The 23,387-nt window shown below is 40.9% G+C and overlaps 2 protein-coding genes and 1 long non-coding RNA gene across 4 annotated transcripts; 1 reads left to right on the forward strand and 2 right to left on the reverse strand.

Annotated features, from left to right (window-relative positions):
• Nucleotides 1-1,920: 1,920 nt before the first annotated feature.
• Nucleotides 1,921-17,280, reverse strand: NIPSNAP2 (nipsnap homolog 2). Its single transcript, XM_037374952.1, has 10 exons — nt 17,148-17,280; nt 12,690-12,829; nt 12,566-12,611; nt 9,678-9,772; nt 7,653-7,723; nt 7,105-7,245; nt 6,643-6,674; nt 5,231-5,325; nt 4,296-4,379; nt 1,921-3,494 (listed from the first exon to the last, which is right to left on the reverse strand). Exons 1-10 carry the CDS (start codon nt 17,231-17,233, stop codon nt 3,430-3,432), a joined length of 855 nt encoding a protein of 284 aa, XP_037230849.1. The 5' UTR covers nt 17,234-17,280; the 3' UTR covers nt 1,921-3,429.
• LOC119142242 lies at nt 4,386-15,967 on the forward strand. Its single transcript, XR_005102197.1, has 3 exons — nt 4,386-4,589; nt 12,170-12,255; nt 13,679-15,967. It is a non-coding gene; the product is annotated as an uncharacterized LOC119142242 (long non-coding RNA).
• A 2,217-nt stretch (nt 17,281-19,497) lies between the features above and the next one.
• Nucleotides 19,498-23,107, reverse strand: MRPS17 (mitochondrial ribosomal protein S17). 2 transcript variants are annotated; one of them, XM_037374973.1, is made up of 3 exons: nt 23,038-23,107; nt 21,522-21,668; nt 19,498-20,220 (listed from the first exon to the last, which is right to left on the reverse strand). In XM_037374973.1, the coding sequence occupies exons 2-3, from the start codon at nt 21,642-21,644 to the stop codon at nt 19,930-19,932; spliced, it is 414 nt and encodes a 137-aa protein (XP_037230870.1). In that variant the 5' UTR covers nt 21,645-21,668; nt 23,038-23,107; the 3' UTR covers nt 19,498-19,929. The 2 variants fall into 2 exon arrangements, with proteins under 2 accessions (XP_037230870.1, XP_037230869.1); XM_037374972.1 differs by having other exon boundaries at nt 23,015-23,100.
• Between the last annotated feature and the right edge of the window lie 280 nt (nt 23,108-23,387).

A 23,387-nucleotide genomic window follows, 5' to 3' on the forward strand; every position in this document is an offset into this window, starting at 1 on the left:
GCCGAGACAGACAATAGCTGGCAGGCTGCTCACCAGAACCCGTCTGGGAGTATTGAAGATGATCGCTTTCAAGTTCTTCCTGAGAAAAATCTCAGCCAGCTCCGAGGGCAGCTCATATACAATCATGCTTTTGTTTAGTCAAGACGGCACGAGAAGGACAAGCATAAACTCCTTCTGCTCTTGTTGTGTTCCTCTGCGATTCTGCTGTTTGTGTGTGTTTGCTGCAGTTTGCTAGTGAATTAAAAGGCCACTAAAAAAATATAAAATCCACAATCCAGCTAATCATCTCTAGCTACAGGCCCTGATCCTACCAACGCCGTGCCATGCCTCACTTCCAGCATACGTAAATTCCCCAATGCCACAGCCAGAGGCCCGCACGGGAGGCTCGGTCCCACGGAGATGTTAACATTCACAGCAGTGTCTTCTGCCAGTTTGAGCGCTATGGAAACACAGCGTCGTGCCAATGATTTCACAAGAGCTCTTTAGGTCTGACCGGTTTGAAAAAAAAACCACCACATATCACCCCCCTTCCAGTGGGCAAATATCAAGCCTGACCTCTAGCCCAGGAGGTACCAAAAGGATTACTTTACTTAGTGAGTGGCTAAGCTCTTTCGTCTGTAAAATACTGGGAAAAAATAGGAGGGAACAAAGCAGCACCAAGGAAATTTCCATGTTACAACCAAGCTACTGATTCACCTGAACATATCACACATCACAGTAGAGCAAAGTGTGGAGAGTAGCACGTGTCAGGCAAAGTAATACCTGGCCTTCAGCTCGGTCTCCCGACCAGGAGCGTGGGGAGGCACACCGCTTCACATCAAACCTTTTATTTTAATACGATTATTCAGTGAGGCAGGATCACTTTAACTTCTATATTCAATTTGCATGAGGGGACTTCTTTAAAGAACAGTTTGCAGTCTTTTCTAGGAAGGCTAAAGGACTACCGAACTTGAGTTTTGATTGTGTCTTCGTTACAGTGGAACAAGAATTGGTAATTACCAGAGACCCTTCCAGGCATCGTTCACTTTCCAGCCACTGGGAAGTGACCAGTTTGGAACTCTACAAATTCTGCTGTAAGAGATGCTGAAGTACTGCTAGTCAGAGGATGAAGGCAGACTTGGCCATGAAATTAAGAGGGAAAATCGCCAACAGTGTTCATAACAGGGGAAAACTAACTTCAGGAAGGGCTCAGGCAAAGGGAAGCAAGAAAAGATTGTCATTGCTTATTTACCTGCTGCGCTATGTCCGGTGAGTTCACACAGTTCTCTGTAACTAACAGGAACTAATCTCTCTCTGATGACAGCCAGAGCCTGAGTTTGAAGCTCAGAATGACAGGAGACATTCATAATACATTACAACAACGCTAGTGGGAATTCAGATCTTAGGTAGTGTGTAAAGACTGAAGAGACTTGTGCTGTATGATGTCACCTCGCAGAACATCCAGTTATTCCTTAGATTTCTTATGCATGCAGAACTTTGTCGTCCTTAGACAAGAGCTCTGCTGGACTGAATTTAATTCCTAGTGCTCCCGGCTGCAGGTACGGGCATAAGAACCCCCAAAATCCTCTAACTCCAAAAATGTTTTTCGCCTTTTGTCTCTGACAGAGATTGCTGGTGACAAGGGGTAAGTTACAAGAAATATGGGAGGATACTAGGAGGAATAACAAGGACTGGAAGCTGATACTGTCATCCTTTTTTAACTTTTGCAGCTAAACAGTAGTCCCAAAGGTCTGCAAAAATGACAGCCCCAGATGACAGTGCTGTTTGTGACTGATTTCCAAGAAGGAACAGCTGAAACAACGTACATGGCCTGCTGAGTAAGCCAAGCTGAGAACTTTAAGCTAATATAGTGCAGTATTTTACTCAGTAAAATCCCGTGATCAGTTGACAACAGGAAGAAAATATAAAACCAGACAAGAATCACATCAAATATTGACTTTGTTCAAGATGAAATGCAATCAAAGGCGAGAGTGCAGCATATTTCACATGAGAAGAAAAGAAGAGATCAGACCTGAAAAATTAAGCGTAATTTGTGGAGAAAAATCAAAAGGAAAAATATTTTGTATTTATCACCACAGCACTTCTGACCACTTAGCAAAATGGGATGTAATGGAGATACTGTAAATTCATTTTGGAGAAGGAGAGCAGAATACTGGGCAATGCTGTCCCTGACACAGACAAGTGACACTGGCTGACTAAGCTGAAATATCTATGCAATTATTCAAATTTTCCATAATAAACACTGGAAGATGAGATAAACCCCAGGTGGTGCAATACATATAAGGTGCCAGTAAAATGTGAAAATTAAAAGGATTTTATTGACTCATATGTTCTTCCTGAAAACTCGTTAAAATGTACAAACTGGACATTCAGTAACTGATTTGTACATTCTGTATGTTACACTGATTCTTGTAGCCACTTTAAAGAGAGGATATTATTTCACTTACAGGATGTTCACATCATTGCAGACACCAAAAGTGTTGATACATTCTAGTCTAAAAGTGAAACCAAAATAGAACTGGACATAATGGTACACCGCTTTATGCCAATCCTATTGACTCAACATGCGCCAGTTTCACACATCAATTCATTAAGTACCTACTGTACAAGTAGTGAAACACCTGACCAAGCATATGTCTGAAGTCATGACTGCTTATTAAATTAAACCCCTTTTCCTAGACTTCCAAGTTATTTGTAGAAACAAATGTCTTGAACCAAACTTGATCCCCTGCAGAATGTTCAGATGTCTTGTCAGTATCTCTTTGAAAACCATAGGTCACACTTCACAAACTTAATTTCAGGTGTAGGGATCTACACAAATGCGCGACTAGTTACAACAGGCTTCAGAGTCCTTGCAAAACAGAATGCCCTACTCTCTGTCCATAACCTCTCACCTGACAAACAGTATTATCCTCAATTAATGACTGCCTATTTGCAAATTTAGAGCTACTTACTGATTTCAGGCCTGCTAGAACAGCTAGGTGTATTTCAGAGCTGCCCGAGGGCTTTGCAGCTTCTCATTTCAGAACTCCCACGTTTGTTTTTAACACCTGATGCTACACGAAGGCCACCGCAACTGCAATGCTCCATCCTGCTGCTGTTACTGAACACTGGGCATCGCCTGTGTAGCAGAAGGTATTAAATACTGTATGCCACGTTTAACCTGAGCAGCTGTCTCGCAGAGGAACTCACAGATGTCTTTGTACTCATTTCAATTAACCAACCTTTTAACTAGAGTCCTATCTCTCTTTTTTTCCTGGTACAATCCCAAGAGCAAAAGGTCATTAGATTCTGAAGAAAAGAGGTCTCTTTTATAAGCTCAATACAGTACTTTTATATTTCAGACTATGATATACAGTGTATACCATAAATTAATTTAAGACAAATACTTGTCACTTTATCTATGTAGGCACAAGTAAATCAGTGACTTTACTGAAGCGGAGAAATCTTCAATGGTATCATGATTCTGGACTCCATTTCCTGAATAAGGGGCACTGAAAAAAATTGAGACAGGGTTTAATTTCACTAACAGAGATCATGAGCAGTTCTGCACACTCGTTTTGAACAGATATTATTGTCTTCACATTACTCTCCTAGCTAGTGCATGCCAAGTCATCAGTAACCGCCAACATTCCTGTAACTGAGGCATAGCAGTGTTGAGAACAAGTGATTTTTTAATGTAATTTGCCTGCTCCTTTGAAGACAAGTATTTCCGTTTCACCATAATGAAAGTTATCTTACATTTTTCTGGTATCCTTCCTTTGAAATGTACCCTATGGAAGCAAAATCTGACATGCTTAGCATACTTCTGTGACTTTTGTTATGAAAGCTATCTTTGATCTCAAAGATCTCCTGGCTTCTAGTTCCAAAGTCTAAATTCCCTTTTCAAAGGAATGCATTTAACAAGGCTCCCATATTTCATGAAATATCAGAGGCAATAATTTATTATAAATCTCACTATTGGCTCACTAGATTTTTTGGACACAAACTTAAGCATTTACACAAATCTGTTCTTCTACAGGAGAGATGCTTGTACAAAAATGTACTGTTAATGTAGCAATTTTTTAGAAATTAGGCAACTTTACCAAGTTTGTACAATCAAAATTCACCTTATGGCTTAGTAAAATGCCCCTTCTTTCCATTACAGTAGAAAAACTGACACACAGGTGCACGCACACCAGAGATGCAAAACTTTTTATCATGGAACAATACTGAACATTGAAAGTACTGAAGAACAAAAATGATGGCATGCACAAAAGTCTACCTCCAGCATTCCAACCAAGTTAATAGGTTACCTGTGTAATAGACTAGTTCATCCCAGCCAGGTTTATGCCACGCAGCATTCCTTATATCTTCTCTGGTTTGCAGATCTTTGTAAGCTGGCGAGGGAAAACAGCAAGCACAAAGCTTAGAAGTTAACTCCTTTCCCTTCTACACATGAATAACTCCCTTGAAAGTATTCTAGTGTGTTATTAGGAGGATGAAAACACTGGGAAGGAAAGAAGTCAGAAGATCTTCTCCATAAAAAGGAAAAGCTCCCAAACCAACGCTAACAGAAGGAACTGGGGAAGACAGAGAATGTCTCACAGGTAAGACAGATAATGGAAATGGGTGCAGTTCTACATAAATGCTGTCAGATACCTAATGCTGGAATATTAATACTCTGAATTGTCAAGATATTAAGATAATACTTCATATTTTCTAAAATAAGTATTAGACAGTTTCTTCAAGCAGAAACAATCCTAATGTGTGAAAAGCAGCTAAGCATTTGTGGAGACTAACACGAAGAGAAATCCAAACCACCATGATGCAGTAATGTAAACAAATGCTCGACTTTCCTTTTTGTAGGTGTGGTATATGTGAAGCTTGAAACTAAACTGTAAAAATCTGACTTCAGAATGAATGGGGATGGAGAAAAGAGATGGCAGGACATGGCTTGGCATGCTTATGTTACTGAAAGCAAACAAGCAATGCCTAGTAAGAAAGGGCTATGAGGAACTTTGATGTAAACAGAACAAAACATGAAATGTTCACTTATGCTTGCTTGTTTGAAGAATAGTCACCTACACTAAAAATTAAGAAAATCAACACTGTTGATGTGAAACAAAAAAAACCCAAACCCTTTTTAAGACATTCCCTTTGCCTTTTGTAAAAACCTTGTGTCCTGGGCAACATCAGCAGTCTGTTAGGGGCTGAGTTAGTGAGAAAAAAGCAGAGAACATAAATTTACCCCAAAGGTGATGAACCATATACAGCTGTCCAATTTGTGAGAAAAATCCTCCAACTGCTTCATTATTATCCTGTCGGAAACGAATTGCACGAGCCCTACAGAAGAGCACAGCAGACATTAAAAATGACAGATCTGGTAGGAAATAAGTGACAATTGAAAGGAAAACAGAGTTGAAAGGAAGCCGAAAGATACGCCATTTGCATTTGCAGTACAATTCAGCAATTAAAAATAAGAAAAAAATCTGCAATACACTGATTTTCAGCACTAAGTAATTAAAATACACCTATGTATCTTGTTAGAATGAGTTAAAATTGGAGTGCTACAGTTTCACTAGACTGCATTAATCACTCTCCAACAAAAGATTCAGCACAAAGATAATTGCTGGAACAGTGCAAAGTGGCACACCATTTTTATAGCAGGTTGTTCTAAAACTAAGTCCTTGAGTTTCAACTAGATTGTCGTTGCCACACTCATTAACCACAGATTTTGCGGCAGTGGAATACAACTTTCTTATTCACACAGACCTTTGCTATGCAGCTGTCCTATGCAACACTCCATCATTTGCTGTGTAAATAAAACCAATGTTGCTCTTAACTATAAATCTGCTGAATCTGCCAAAACAAACTGGCTACCACTATAGATATGCCTATTTTATAAAAATTCTAAATTTGATTTACTATATTCAAATTACTGTGATTAAATAAATCGTATCAATGACAATGACCTGTCTAAAAATCCGAGTCCTCATCTTTCTCAAAATAATTGAAAATACTCCAAATTTTTGAACTATCAACCATTAGAACTGCAAGGACAGTGAATGTAAATTGCAAGAAACTTACACTGGCTTTAAATAAGACAAAATCAGAAGCATGCACTAAAAAGAAGACTGTTTCAAATTATTTTAAACTATGTATTAAAATACAAATGTGCTGCCCAATAGCTTTTCAAGAAGCAACTTGACTTTTAAAGATTAAAAGACCCAAGATTTAACCCATTTAAACTAAGTCAGCTTCTACTGGTCTTGGGGAAGTTGTGAAAGATCAACATAGTCTCAAGGAGTTAACTGCCACCCTTCACTAAGCAGTTCTTTCTGCTCAATGTAAATGGTTTCTGATACAGGACAGCAAACAGAGAGCGTTATGTGAAGGAAAGCCAAACCACAGAGGCCACAATGTTGTTTGCACACAGAATTCCTCTTTCTTTCCTCAAAGGATAAATTAAGGGTCAAAGAACTATTTTCCAATTTTTTTTACATTTGTATAGTTTTACAAAGAGCAAAGTTGCGTAAGTACAGAAGCAGGCCATTAACTTGGTGATTGAAATGCTTTGGGACCGTTCTGCCACCTCTACTTTATGGTTTTTAAACATACATCTCTCAAATAAGAGAATGCAAGTGCTAAAGCAACACTTACCAGTAATTTCCCCACTCAATCATTGTTCCGGGCTACAAAAATAAAACAGACTGTTACAACTGTAGTTTAAGGAAAGTTAGATTACTTGGGCAGTTTTCACAACATTTATGTATGGAAAACACTATGTATTAACAAAGTAACTTCCTGCAAGTGATAAGCATATTACAATAATCTGTAATTACTCCGTTTACCTACTGTATTACTTCTCAGTCATTTGCCTGAAGTTTCCTTCAAATGAAAACAGGGTTTTCAGCCCTGCAGGTATTAGTATCTTGTTGGAGCCTGCCTTCATTTTGGACCCCACACTATGAGAGCAACAATGATTCAGACATCAGCGTTTATAAGAACCAGATTTTTAAGATGAGGTCTGTTTTCCATCTACACTGCATATACATGCTTTGAACATTTTACAACAGCATAGAGCTAAAAAAAAAAAAAACCAAAAGAAAAATTTAAACTTACTCTAAGTTGATAGGATCTCAATTCATAAATATTAGGCCCCTCTCTGGGAACAGGTTCATTCCAGAAACTGAACTCCAACAAGAGTTGGTTCTTGCGCGAGAGAAGCATGTTACCCCTTTCTTTGCGAAACTCTGTGAATTCCTAAAAACCAATGTGATCACTGTCAAACTTTGCATTATGTTTCAACAACAAAAGCATTATACCATATGGTGGCTTAGACTTTCTTTTTTAATGCTATCTTGGGGTTTCGGGACATTGTAATCCTTTTAACTGTAAAGGCATCTAAATTCTCCTGCCATATTTGAAAAATTCAAGTGGCATATTTACACAGTCCCAAGTGTAAATGTTTCAAAAGTATTCAGGTATTGAAGCTCAGTATTTCTGAATACGAGAATAAACCCTTTTCCAAAGAGGTTTCAAAGTTTGTACAGGAAGCAATGAGATATTGAAGTAAAAGCAGATATTCAAATGTGCAGTTTTTTGCTCTCACTATTCTCTGTTCTCTTCTCAGTAAAATAACCAGTTCTAACAAAACCAATGCATTCTACCTTATTTTGACGGAGTTTGCTCATGACCTCATTGAGAGCTGGATAGCCTCCCTCGTATCTCCACAGATGAACTGAAACAGAAAAAAGGAAGTTTTTTCAGGGATGTCACAGACCAGTGCTAAATCTTATGGAATATCACAGTATAAAATGCTCCTCACACTACAGAATTATACAAAAATAGAAATCGGGTAACAGGTTTAAAAATAGATTTTCATTAAAGAAAGCACTACACATTTGAACATTTTAAGAATAATGGAATCATCAGCTTTTTAAAAAGGGTTCTTCTCTTGGAAAATTTTGCAATCTACTTTGAAGCTAACAGGGAAATTCCTGAATGGACTTTTTGTTGCCGTGCTAGTAAGATGTGATGACTGCATGACTGTAGTTAAAACCGAGATTCAATCTAAGAGGATGACTTAATTAAAAAAATGTGGTTTATACCAATTTCATCTAAGAGCAATAGAGGGGTAGACTTTTTAATTCAGTAAATTACTCAAGCACAAAGAGCAGCACACTTTCTGTAAGACAGGAAAAATGATGCAAATGTTACTTTTGAGGTAAACATTACATTAAAAAAAGCGTAAGATATCGGAACATGCTAGAATTGTTACATTTGTTAGGATTTTCCCCATAAAAACAATTTCAGAACAGGTATCTACAACTGCATTTTTTCAAAGCATTCCCTCTTTAATGAATCATAATAAATCCCTTTAATAAATCATAACAAGATTTATTTACAAGCACTTAATATAGCAAGGCAACAATATTTCACTTCAAAGAATCACAAAAGCTGTTTTCTCTCCTCTAAAGCAGTCCTGTGCCTTTTTCAGGACAGCGAACTAGAGACTAATTTAAGGCACTTCACTATGATAGCAGATTCAACCACAGCTTCTGCTGTCGTTTCTCCAGGGCAAATTTGATACAGCCTCTAACTGATGAGCCATTAACTCAGCACGGGCACAAGTACTGAACAAGTCAAACCCCCATAATCTGCTTTATCGCACTGCTAGAACTGTTGCAACAGCATTTTCAAGGCAGGCTATAGATGCAATTACAGATACAGTCTGTGTTAATATGTTTCACAAGCAATGAGACTTGGCTAAGGTATTCTCACTTCCATTGTCTTCATTCTCCAATTTCTCTTCAACTTTTAGAATTGTTTCTCAGACACTGTTTGGTTTATCTACTGTTACTGCTTTGCATTTATTCAGTGTCAATACTGCAATATGGTGTGAATGCAGGAAAAATTAATGTGTATGTGAGTATAATTTTCAGTAATGAAGCAATGACACTGATAGTAGCTATCACAGCTCTCACAATGGAGCTATGTGACAAATATCAGTACACCACTGTATTTGTGGCTTCCCATTCCCTCAATTTCCCAGAGCCCTGGCAATTTTTCAGGTTTTCTCTCGGCACTAGACTGTGTAGTAACCTCTGTACAGCTCTTCAGTAATTCCTAGTTCCAATATATTTTCAATCTGCATAGTTAGGCAGTACCCTTATATGAATATGAACAGAAATATATTTCTTTCCTTCAGTAAAGGCCCAGCTTATTGAGTTTACAATGCAACATTTCTTCAGATGGCGTGAATAATTTGCATTTCATTACAGTATGAGAGTCTGAGTAAAGCTTTTATACTGGCCAATGCAAAATAAACTCTGTCTTTGTAAGCCTTTGCCTTTACACCAAATATGTAGGAATAGGATCTGTGCCCACAAAATATTACAGGACCACATTTTACAAGCATTTCCCCAAACTGTTAAATCTACCACCTAGAAAACATGAAGGTGTAGTAACAATAGGACAGATTTTAGGAATTAATGTTTTACTGCCGAACTCCACAAGACAAAAAGCAAACACTGTAAATGTTAATATGACTACTGATAATTGATGCACACACACCCTCACTGTGTACATTGCTAAAGGTTTACTGTCAACAGAGATGATTTAAAGAGAAGAAACCTGCCAAGCACACGTTTCACTTGTATGGTTTTACATTCTGTTGTACTTCTATCTCCTACCAGCCTGATCTTGCTCTCCGTACCACGTGTTCCAAGTCCCCACCAGTGCACATGGGTAGTGTTTTTCTTCATGAATCTTTGGCAGCACCTCTTGACTTGAAAACAAGGAATACAGACACTATGTTGCATTTCCTCCAGGGAGGCTACAGTTGATATGTATAACAAATCACCACACGTTTATCATTATGGTATGAAAATTCACAAGCTCTACTTTTCAGAAGAGAAAGCTGAAATACAAAAATCTGCTATACAGGGGAAAGATAGCGACACTACTACGAAAAATTAAGGCATGTGTTACCATTTCTTATGACTGTATGACAAATACACAGCATGGTAGAATTCTTTAGGTGCAATAAATTATGTCTATCCCTGAAAAGGTTATCCAACACATTAGGAAAATAAATATTGGGATGTCTCCCTTATAGAAAACGTAACCTAACTACATGGGTGATTTGCTTTAGGAAAAGCTTTTTATCAAGGGAGGCAAAATACACAAAAATAGGAAAGGTCAGTCTTCTGTACATGTTACAATGCTATTAATTCTGTTGAGCTGAATGAATAAAACCAAGTATTTTGATAGATCAGACAATGACTGTACCTCATAGCATGCAGCCTTACTGCTTTCTACCATTTCAGAAAATGATCTTACTTTGATACAACTTACCCATTAGAGCATACAGCTAAACTGCCTTAAAAATACCTCCAACAAAAAATTTGTTTGACTATTTCCAGTATTTCTAACATTTTTTCAAACTTTATAAAAAAATTTTGAAAAATGGCCTACATTAGCACTAGGAAATGAAGTTTTACCGATTGCTGACTCGGTTAAGACAGCTTTCATTGCACTGTACTTGATGAATAAGTCAATCAGTCTGGTTGAACTTCACTTTTTAATATTTTTCCCTGAGTAATTACCCCTTGTTACTCAGTTTAGCTCATAGGCAATGAGTCTCTGCACAATATCATATAATAGGAAGTTGGTTGGTCTTGGGCTGAGAGTCATTAGGTAAGTTTTCTTCTTGATTCTGCCACTGACTTTCTAGACAACCTTGAGCAAATCTTATTACCAATTTGTGCCTCAAGATTTCTCACTATTGTAAATAATATGATAGAATGACTCTCCAAGGATGTTTTCAAGGATGTTTCACCATCAGTTCCATTTTCCAAAGCATAATGACATCCTAGAAAGGCAGCTTTAAACAGAAATGTTAAATTATTCAACTCTAAAATAGATTTTGCTGCAAATTATAGAAAAAAATGCCCACAGAATACCTTATGCAGACCATCTTTTTTCTTTTTTAAAAATACCTGTTCCTAATTCTTCAGAAGGTGTCATTAACCACAGTGAGTCATGAAATACTGTCATTATTGTCTTCATTACATTATTTCTTTATTAATATACGATGACTAATCCTTACTTTGATCTGATACAGAATAAGGAATTAACCTGTTCATCTTTCATTTAGGGAGAGGAAGAAAGAAAGTTCAGAGAGGCTTAGGTTTTTTTATTACTCCATTCTTAAGTTTTCACCTCCCCTGGAAAACTTAAGTTTGCTTTGGTTTGAAAATGATACATTTAACCACACATATGCCATCTGATTGCTGTCAGCAGTTTCTTTTTTTGCTATTGTCTCTCTCCTTTAAAATAAAAGCCGCTGCTTTCACTCAACGTTTAGGTAGCTCATGAGATAACACTGAGAAGTGGTTCCCTGTCTTGTATAATTGGACATGTTTATATTAAGCTTTTAAACAGAAAGCTGGTTGAATGCTAATTGTGCTTCTTTATGATTGAACATTATTCTAGTGAATTTCTGTGTTTGTATAGCCAGGAAACCAGTTTTGGGTTATCTAGCCCCATTTCAAAACTGAACACTTGAAGGCACAAAGGTGCTGGATGACCCATTCATGGCTGTACAGCCAATCAGTAGCACAGCTGAGGACATGAACTGGGAGCTGTGAACTTCATACCCACCCGCCAACCCAGCTGGTGTTCTCACCAATATACCACACTTAAAATATTGGTTGTAGTAGGGTATCGTTACGCTATGAATGTTTTATTTAACTGACAAGATGATCACTGTCAGTGAGAAAGCACTGCCATTTTAAAACATGTGAGGCTCACTACATTTCCAAATTTAAACATACAGTTCTTGAAAAGGCAGCTGTTCTGGCTCCAGAGGATTACATAGGCAGAACAGGACTAACATTCCTGCAATTTCATCCTTAAAGTAGCAAATTTAGAAAGTTACTAATTCATACATTTTATAAAGCTGTAACTTTTTGGAAAACCTCTAACAGTGCTCCCTTTGCAAAGATCCTTTCCAAGGATTTGCATAGCTCTTTAAGAGTAGGTATCAGTAACATTACTTTTGTAGAAGGATACAGAGAAGTCAACCCCGGGTTTTTAAAATCTCTTCAGAGTTATACTTCAATTTAATATTGGCATGTAGTTTTACTTACTGGTGATCTCTCCCTTTCCTTCCTGTATGCAGACAATAACCACCCTGAACACATTCCTCCATGGCAGCTGGAGCGGGACATGCTAGCGTACTGGATCTACCCGCACAGACCAGCAATTGTAAGACAACTAAGGGAAGGGGGGAGGCTGTTCCAACAAACGTCACTGATGTTTTCACAACAGGCATCACCCTAATCAGCAGCTTAGAAGAATGACACCTCCAAGAGGGAAGGCAGGGGGTGAACTGAGTGACATATCTTTTGCCATCTCTCTACAAGAATAGTATGTTCTATTTAACACCATACCCTGAAAGTAAAACCAGAATTTTTTCCACCTCCCCTCTAAATAATTACGTTATTTGCCAATTTTCAGAACAGCTTGTGACCGAATCAACATGTCTAAAATGTGAAAACATAATAGGCACACTTACCAAAGCTTGTTGTAGGCATCTAGACATTCTGGTTTTACATTGTGAACTGAAACAACAACATTACGTGAGAAATGCAGGAATAGAATAAAGAAATGGTAATGTTAAATATAAAAATATCACTCACTCTGTAGTTTATACAGACTGCTGGTCTCTCTTTTGGCTAGAAGGTTGGAGTGAGCATCTTTCCTTGGATCGACTTTGCGAACAAATAGCGATTTTAACCAACTGTCTTCACGAGGTCTGCTAGCTGAAGATACCAGCCCCCTACACATTAACAAGTACATTATACTGTCACTGAGCGTGTCTTGAAAATGCCCACAATGGAGGGAAGATAGGCGCAATCAAGTTTAATGCAAACGGTATCATAACACACAGTTACATATACGTCTGTTACTAAAACTTTCCCCTGAGCCACCTCCTAGCAAGGTATAAGAGTTCTTTCCCCACTGAGATTCACCCTCTCACAAATCATTTTACTAGATACAGAGTTTAACAGTTAACCATACAGTATCCTTTATTGGATATTTACAATATTCAATTCTTTGTGCACATGGCAGAGAATGAGTGTATGGCTGCTTTTGCTGCCTATTTATCTTCTTTTTCATCAAGTGTCTTTGATGAGGCTAGGTCAAGGCTAGGTCTGTTCTGATGTACACAGACTAGTGAAAAAGAACAAAAAGACAGTGTGCATAAGGAAAAATCTGTGCAGCGTAAATAGGAAAGTAACTGCCATATGTTCCTGCGTTGCTTAAATAGAACTCTAAAACAGGAGAAGTTTAACAGCACATCTTTCAAGAGGAAAAAATACAACAAAAGTCTAATTTGGGAAAAATTATGAGTGGAAGGAAACAAACAGCCTGCAAATATTTCAAGTCCAAATTCCGGCAACTGTACTACACGGGGTACAGATCCACATTTTTTGTCCAACATTCACCATTTCCCTTTCTTTGAAAGATAAGAATTTTACCATCTATCTAATCTTCATGCAGTTTCTGCAAGTGCACTTCCAAAATAATACTGCTTCTCTTTACACCAGAGCACACAAAACATTACAATTGATAACTGTGCTTTTTAAAAATGATGTGTTAAAGGAATCATTCTTCTCTTTTCCAGCTGACAGAAGACCTCTCAATCACCAAAAATTGTGCAGAAGGACAAGAAAGCTGATGTATTTAACTGATTCTCTAGAATGTGTGACAGGGGACCCCAAGCTTAAATGTTTTTTCTTCTTTCTCTTAAGAAGCACTTCCTTCAATTGGCTTCTTTTTGATATGGGGTTTCTGCTGAAGTACTAAAATATTTCTCTGACATACTAAAAATGGGGCATTGGAAATTTAAACCTCTTCCTGCCTCAGAAGTCAGCTTTTCACCCTTAATTACTGACTAGAGATCCAGCAGACAGCTATCAATCCTCAGCTATAAAAGCTGTCTTCCAGATATTAAAGTTTGTGACAAGCATTCAAGGAAAAAAAATGGGGAAAGAAAATCTCAACCTCCTTTGGGAATAATATCTTCCACGAACACGTCTGCCAGTATTACACAAAAGTAGTTCGCACTAGCAGTGTTTTTTAACAATCAATCTTTTAGTCCCAATGTCTGACGATAACATAACGAACTGGTTCACCCTGTGGAAACAGGGTAGAGGAAAGGAAAAGTATTTCATAGTAGAGAAACAATAACAACCAGAAGAACAACTGCAGCTGAGATGACCGTCAGTGTTAAGAACTAATTAGTAAATATCTTATCAGAGTATTGAAAATGATGCCTTCTTTGGCCCTAGGTGAACACACAGCCATGTTGCCGTGCTGAAAGCTAAGCAGCTGTTCCTGAGTACAAGCACTGAAAAGGGCATTCCACGATAAGGCTGTTGCTAGAACAGAGGGTACGAAGTTGCCTGGAGCAGACATATCTCTGATCTCAGCCAGAGGAGGTGATGCACAGGTGACTGCAGTTGTGATGTCACACCTGTATCAGGTGCCACAGAAGCACAAACTGTCCCAGATGATAGGGGGTAAATCTCACCTAATAAATCCAAGCTGTTTCAAAAAGCTCCCTTAAAGTAAGCACTAATGCTCACTGGCTCTACAAGACAGAACTCAGCCCCAGTTTTGCAGCGCTCATTTTTTCAATATGTAAATTTTTTCAGATATGTAAATATGACCATTTCTTCCCCTTCATTAAATGGAGTTGGTAAACTAATACTTAGATCATTCTTCTAAAAGGATTACTGCTTGCAGCAAATTTTGAAGATGAGAGAGACAAATGATCATGATGCTTTTTTTGTGAACCAGCTCTATCAGCAGCAAGAGTAAGCTGAAGTTATGGAGACAATACTGAAAAGCAAATTCCTTTGCTCATTAGGACAGTCTTGTGACTTGATTGTTAAACTGCTCCGAAACTAGAGGTATATTTAATTTTCAATACAGTAAAATGAGTAATACTTTACATTTATGTAAAATCTTGTACCCAGCAATTGTAAAGTTCCTCATGAACAAGGACTAACAAATCATGACTATCCATCTCAACATACACTTGTAATAAAGAATGGTAACCGCTGAAGTGCACCCAACCTGAGATCCTAGGGCTTTATTTTTAATCCATATCCTCAGAGAAGTCATACACTACTGGTGTCATTCTATACACCCACAAATCAAGGAGCTCTGAGCTGGTTACTGGTTCACTTGTGTGGGCAATACGTACCCAAGATTAGCTCTGGAAGCGTAGAGACTAAATTCATGTATTTGGACTGCCAGTTAGGAGCACCAACCACAAATTACTTCAAAACTAATCCATCATCCAAAAGATCTACTTTTAACTAACTTCTTAACATTATGCCCCACAACATTATAATATATGCTCCAAGTATAACAGGTATCAGATCCAAATTATTCCAAAATCCAAATATCACTAATGAAAATGTGAATATGCACATAGAATGAATACAGACACACTATATGGAATTACCATCACACTCTCACAATTTTTTTTCCAGGAACAATACTGATTAAAGAGAGTTTTCATTCAATCTTTTAAGGCACTGATTGACTTTGCTAGCAAGTTCTTATCCTAGAAATGTAAACTATAGGCTTAGCTTTCTTGCTACAAAGACTGGACTATGAACACAAAAGGATTACACTGCATAGCTTGCTTTTATTGGATTAAAAATGATGGTGAAAACACTTCTAACCCATTCAGCTTATGCTTTAGCACAAAATATAAACTGGGTGGGAGACATCAGGTCAAATATTTAGAGTTTGTAGTAACCCATGTCTGCCTGGAAAAGAAAGAAAAAGAACTTGTCTATAATTGACAGGTTTTGATCTGTGGTCTAAACTATGTTTATTTGAAATAAAAAAAAAAAACCCACAACCTAAAACATGCACATAAAATCTGACAACAGTCTCCACAACTCTCCCCATTCCTGCTTTAAACAGTTGTTTGCAGCGATGCCTTAGTCTTGCACCATCCTTGCACCATAAGTGATGCCTTAGCTGCCCATTCTGACGCTTGAGAGAGCAGCTTTCCATGAATCCAAGGAAGGGAGGAAAAAAACATGTGTATCTTTCCCAGTTCGGACGTGTCTGTGTCTCCAGCACCCAGGGAGCATGCGTGTCTGCTTTCTACACCCAAGACACACATGTGCACATCTGTGCCCTGAGAGGTGGGTGGGTGGGGGGGTGTGTGTCTGTCTGTGTGTGTGTGTACACTCTTGCCACCCAACAGCTGCGCATGTGCCTGACCCTTCAGACATCAAACACGGAGGCGTGCAAATGCCTGCACCCCTAAACTTGATGGATGTGCCTGTGCCTGTACCCTGACACCTGGGGGCTGTATGTATGTGCACAAGCCCCCCAGCTCCTAAAAGAAGCATGAGCACATGTGCCCCGATAGCCAAGGGGTGCACGGACATGCCGGAGCCCATGTGTAGCTGTGCATGGTGATGACAGGGAGATGCCTGGGGTGGGGGCACAGGGACCTCGGGCCGGGGCGCAGCCTGGCACCCTGCGCACCCAGCAGCCATGCCCCCCGACACCAGAGGGCACGGGAGGAGGGGTGGCCACGCACCCTGTTGCTTGGTGGAACTGGGATGCGGGGCAGCTATAGGCTGTGACCCTGAGGGGATATGTGGGTGCAGAGCCTCCATACACCCCGCCCCCAGCAATACAGGCGGGCAGGGTGGCCGTGCCCCCCCCTGCGCGGTGGGGGGGCCGTGCGGCCCGAGCCCGGGGGGCAGGCGGCTGGGGGGCACCCGGCCCCGGCGGGGCAGGCCGGGGGGCGGCGCGGCCATCGCCCCCACCCAGGGGCGGCCTTGCAGGAGGGAAGGGAAGGGGCTGGCCTTGTGGCCCATGACCTTGAGGGACACCCCGAGAGGGGCGCACTCCCCGCCCTACGGGAGGGCCGCGGGCCCGGCCCGTCAGCTGTCCGGGCGAGTGGGCGCCATTTCCAGTCAGTAAAAGGAGGGGGGGGTGGGGTGGGGGGTGAGCCTAGGCGGCGGGACGAGGGGAAGCGCGGGCGGCGCCGGCTCCGTCTCCAGCCTCCCTCGGCGGCCCTCTCCCGCCCGCCTCACCCCCTCAGGGCTCACCTGAGGGCCAGGCCGCCGCCGGGCGGGAGACGCGGTACGGCGCTGGCTCCCGCCAGGCTCCACCGCAGCAGCACTCGCGCCGCCATCTTGCTCCGGCCGCCTCCCTCCTGGGCCGGGGAGGGGGGGGGGGTGGGGGGGTAAGCTGAGCGCTGCAGCGCCGCCGCCGGACGCGAGGGGCGCACCGCCTGGGGGGAGGGGGGGCGGCCTCAGGCCACACCCCCGGGGCCCGCGCCGGGGCGCATGCGCGGCTGCCCCCGGCCGGGGCGCCCCTTCACACTTCGGGCTGCTGTGTTTCGGGGGTGACCCAGCCCCGGGTTTGGGGGTCGCCTGGGAAAGCACCGAGAGTCACCTGCGAAGGTGTGTGTGTTCTCCTGCAAGGCCCCGCCCCGCCCACACCTGGCCGGAGGTTTTCTTCGTGAGCTGTCCAATTCTGCCAAACTGGTGGTGCGTGCTAGCACCAAATCTTTAAATAACTTCAATTTATGAATAAATTTCTCATTAGGCTAATAGTTAAAGGCCAGTTCTGAAAGCAGCTAGCTAATGAACACAGAGAAGTTACGAGCAAGCCTTACCTGTCTACATTCTATATTTCTATACAGAATTCTAAATTCTATAAAATTCATATTGCATCATTGCAGTTTCCATTGCATTTTATGATTTTTTTTTCTATCAGCACTGTGTGAGAAGGCAGCAGAGGCTAGCACCTGCAACGTGCTTTAACATCAGTGAAGTACAATGTTTGTGGCGCCTCTTTAAAAACCAGTTTAACCTGCAATTGTCATCATTCTTTCCAGAACAAGTTACACTTCAGACTATGTATATTTAATCACACTTTGATCTGACAGCATGCTGAGCTCTCCAGCGACCCTCTCGGAGGCTACTTTTAAACTGAAAAAAAAGCATTGTGATAAACAAGAAATTTGCACAGCTACTCAAGACAAACCACAGGAAATACAGGGAAAGACTATTGACTCCCCCCATTAGATGCAGATGCAACTCATTCACCAAACAGGAAACTTTTTCTACTTCTTACATTACATGTCTAGTTATTAGAACACTCATATCTCAAGTACTGTTGGTCAAGCTTCTTTACTGCCTGCTTGGGTAAAATTTAAGTCTATTGCCTACAGCCCAGGGCCACGTGCTAGCCTCGGTGTGATTTCTCTCAATCTCTGCTAGGGATGGAGTGTCACATTCTACATTCACTGGAACAGGAGTCAGAGCCCAGGTTTCCTTCCACTTCAATGACTGGCCAGCCACAAAGTAATTTACATAAACCTTAACCACTTCAACACACACATGAACAAAAATAACCCACAGCCGTAAGTTTAAGACACTTCCTCAAAGTCTGAGACCACTTTCACATTATTTACACAGAGACATTTGAACCAAGGTGCCTTGATCCGATGTGCAGGACAGTACTTGAGGACTAGCATTCAAAGAGCTGTACTTTTTGTTTGAAGCACGGAAGTTTAAAGTTTAAATTTCTCATTCTTCCTGATCCAAATAATTTGCTGAGTTCAGTCAGACTTTGTTAGCAGTTTACAGGAAGCTGAAACGGATTTTGTGCAGGTGAAGTTAAAGGGCAAATAAGTTACACTACTTATAATGGCAGAGAACCCAACTGATAGCTTACTAATGTAGGATGGCTCACTTCCTTGAAGTAAGATGTTTTAGGTCAGAGGAACTCTGTCCAGATACATCCTTTTTTAGCTTCTGATCTTAAACACCAATGACAGGTAGGCACATCAAGTGTTTCTCATAACTTCAATATACCATTCTCCCCTCCATACAGGGACATGGAATGCTGTCCCCACAGCACTGGGTTTTGAGGCAGATGTCCCTTTAGATCTGACTGAAAAGTCAGCAACACAGGGCTGCTATAACAGCTGCACTCTTAGTTTGCTTTATGCCCTGGAAGACAGGACACAAGATCCCCAGAGCTGCAGCAGGATAAAGTGATCTTTAATCATTAACTGATACAGCCTTCTAGTTTTGTATTAAAGTATGCAGCAAACCAGTACCAGTACTCTTCCAAAAATATGTTGTTTTGATTAGCTTTTCTGAGGAGACCAAATCTAACCACCTTTATTTTTTTTGCTTTGTACTCTCATCAGCTTCTATTTCTTGCTGGCAGTTCAAAGAGACCAATCTCTCCCAGAACTAAATACTTGCTTTGGATAGGTTAAACTACAACACACACTAAGCTACCCAGAGTTTTTATTCTCACCTTAGTGCCATTATAAAGGCAAGTGGTTGTGTTTTTAATAAAGTTTTCAGAAGTTAAGACGACAGTGCAGTATGGTGCGAACAACTGGAAGAGGAAATAAGGACACATGCAGGTAGCTAGTTGTAAAATTCTGCACTTCCTTTCAAAAGGTTTAATAGCATTTTCTTAACTAATCCTACAAACCACTGTCTGAAATACAGAACAATCAAATAATATAATGACCCTCCCAAACTTAAGCATTATACGGTTATTCTTGTTTCTCAATACAGAAGAGTCACTCCAAGTGAGCAGCTGGCTTTTCAAACTGTCAAGGCTTGGGGCCAAACTACATGCAGCAAAATGAAGTGTTAACACTAAGCTCACATTTCCTGTGTTTTCATTTAATGATTTGAGGTGCCTATCAATCTGTAACATCTGTTCTTATAAGCAACTACATTTACTATTTTTTTTTTACTACAGCTTTCACTGAAACATTTAACATACAACAGCAGGGCCACAAACATTCCTGACAGGGACAAGCTGGAAAGCTCTCTGTTGAAGTATTTTCGCCAACTATTTGTCTGTTGAATGAACTTTAAGTTCCTGAAGTTTTTCACTTAGATAGGTAGTATCTGCCTCTGTCAGATTTTCCGAATCTGACAGATTTTCAAGGAATCTGGTTCCTGCACAGGGCTTTCCTGTTATTGGATCTATAACATTTCCAACCTTGAAAACAATTTCAGCCAGTTCATGCTTCACATGTTTGCTCCTTCGCTCAGGCAAAGCTTTCAGAAGAACAATGTCTCCAACAACACACTGCTGCAATGGATCATGGGCAAAATAGGTTTTTCGTTTGTTAAAGAACTGCAGAAAGAAAAAAAGAAACCTTGGCATTAGATTTCAAAATTAAGCAACTGGCAAATGTATAGTTAATATAAACCAAACTAAATTTTATGAAGGAGAAGTCAACTCTAATGTATTTTTTTTAACAATACTCAGTTTGGATCATGAAGAGAAATGCAACTGTGCACTCTACTGTCTTTCCAAAGAAAGCACAGCAAGACCATTCCCTGACAATCTCCCTCATCAGGATGCTGTTGCCAGCTGAGCCTGCAGAAAAGGAGATGGGGAAGAAAGAGCCAAGTACAAAGAGCTGTTCATAGCGAACACTTGGATACAGGAAAAAATAACAAGCTCATCACTTAACAGATTCCCCTTCCTAGCACCACCACTTGCCACTGGCCTCTCTGCTCTCTAGTTCTGCTGTGTTAGCCTTTCCTTTCCTCCTCATCAACACTGCTTGAGCAAGACAGCAGCCTTGGCTCTTCCAAGCTGCATGACTTTCCTGTGCAGTCCACACTTCAAGAACTGATTTTAGTTCTTATTCATCCTATTATGTCTAAAGTTCATCAGCCCTGAAATCAGTACTTTGAAGTTTTCCATTTGAGAGTTTTCTCGCTCAATTTTCTTTTATATAAAAATCCAGTATTTATTCTTATTGAACTGCAGAAATCAGAATCTTTCTTTTGAGAAAGAATTAACAGGATCTTTTACGGATAAGATATTGGACTGGAATCCACAAGACCCATTATCTAATCCTAACACTATCCTTAACCTTCTGGTCACAAAAGGCAAGCTATTTCACCCACATATACCAGTTTCCCTATCTAAAAATGGAAAAAAATACTACTTTTAACCTTCCTGGTTGAAATACATTGACAAGAAGTGATAAATACAGAGCTTGTACAGCAGATCACAAATACTAAGAACACGTACAATTATGCATACAGGAAAACTGCTACAAAATTCACTGTAGAAGTGACTAATATGTCAAGTCTCCAAAGCAAAAATATTACAAATCAATATGAAAAATGAAATCTAAGTGTGAAACAACAAAAACTTACCTTCTCAACTGAGATCAAATAAGTGCATTAACAAAGCACTTCAAAGAAACACATTTAGCAGATAATTTGTAAGTAAGTGTCCTCACAACACACTGCTTTTCATCTTCTTGACAGTCACCCCCACAGCCTAATTGTTATGCAAGTTCCTTAAGAATTTGCATTATAAAAAGCTATCAAAAATTCTAAGAACCAAATCAATAAAACATTCCTCCACACAGTACAAAAGTTACCATGCAGGACAAACCATTAACCAGCTTTTACCTTTAGTAGGTAAGGATCTAGCACAAGCCTTGTCACTCTCACTTTAGCAGTTTTCTGCATTTTGGTTCCTATTACTTTCCCTACTATCCATTTTGCATGGACAGCTCCACGTGGTACAGACATTGTTTAGTTATGGTCATCCAGTGCCTGGCAACAAGGAAGCAGATATGTTATTTTAACAAAAAACATAACCGGTTTCTGATCAATACCAAAATTATGATTTCCATTTCAGACTAACAGCTTAATCAGGTCATTTTGTTGGAAATACAGGGTAGAAACAAGTAGTTCAAAATTCCATATACTGCACTGCCTCAGCCTTGTTTTAAACTAACACGCTCCCATTACCAGGAAAAGTTACTTCAGGATGGCAGTAAAAATGGACATAATAGTGCAAGGATGAGACCTTATCCCACAGTTTCTTTGAATCATACCTATCGTCACACATACAATACAGAAATAACTAGCTGTGGGAGTTACTATGAATTTAACTCACTCCAGCACCTGTTTTTGCTGGAGACCTGTTAATCAGGTCTGTATATAACCAGAGTTAATCCAAACAGGGAGGGGCCTCTAACTTTTGTTCAGAAAGTAATTTACTTCTCTGTATCTCATTATTAGCTGAGCTGATGAAACCCAAGAGTAGTAATAAGCTTCTCAAAGGATGAATGACATATCAAACAGTTGGGTAACCCACAGTAAGCGTGATCACTTTTGAGTTAGCTCTTTCCTGTAAGTAATTATACTCCACCACCTCATTTGCTTTGTTTAATTAGGGAAAGCTTTTTACACCACTCTTGCAAGAATCATGGGCAAAATAGATAGCTAAACATTAGAAGACTTGAACCAACATTAAAATTAATAATCTTTTCCTCTCCTACCCACCTATGTACTGTTAAACACACCTGTTGAAGTCTCCTAAGGCTTCTTCATCTCATAAGGCTAAATGACACTTGCTTTGATGTTGCAACACATCGAAACAGAAGTTTAGGGATGCAGAGACACATCCACAGGATGAAATGCTTCAAGCAGCAATGTCTGGGGTTGCTTTTACCACCCTTGACTCGGCTGTGTGAGCCACAAGGCTGGAGAAGGAAGTCAGTACAAGAGTCCCTCCGGTAAAACACACCGAGCACCAACATCCACACAGGGCCCACGTCAGGGAGAGACGAGAGTGTACAGAATAGGCAAAACCCACCAAGCACAAGGGAGCTACCAGAAAGATAAGAGCCAGACAGCTAGGCTGGACGTCTCCCCCAGCGACTAAAAGGATAAAGCCAGTAAGGTCGAACAGATCCGAAGGCTTCCGCCCGCCCTCCACGTCTCCACAGCCCTCCGCACCAGGCCCAGCCTCAACAACCTGCCCGCCAAGAGAGCTGAGGGGCAAAGCCCTGCCCCGCGAGCACCGGGTCTCAGCTCAGAACCTCCACCACCACCCAGACCGCAACTCCAGGCAAACCCCAAGCCCCACCATCCCGCCGCCTGGCCCCCCTCACCGTCAGCAACACCACCACCGCACCTCAGGGGCCTTAACGAAACGGGGGCGGAAGGGGCGGGGCGGCAGCCGGAAGAGTCGCGCGGCAGCGGGGCGGGGCCAGCGGCGGGGAGGGCGGAGCCTCCCGGAAGGTTTAAAGGCGCAGGCAGCAGCCGCGCTCTCCTTAGATGCAGGCGGGGGGGCGGTTGTGGTGGGTGCTTCGTGTGAGTTGCCTGTGAGGCTGCCTTAGCGCGTAGTAGGAGGCTAAAACTGATGGAGATGAGGTTTTTCTGCTTTTCCCAGACTGTGGGCGGCAGGGGGCTCTACCTGGGCCTGCAGTCAGGTGCTGGCTGTGGGTGTGGACCTCATCTCCTCAGGGAGCCCCTGCCTGTGGG

The sequence above is a fragment of the Falco rusticolus genome, chromosome 1, assembly GCF_015220075.1.
Source record: "Falco rusticolus isolate bFalRus1 chromosome 1, bFalRus1.pri, whole genome shotgun sequence".
Lineage (NCBI taxonomy): Eukaryota > Metazoa > Chordata > Aves > Falconiformes > Falconidae > Falco > Falco rusticolus.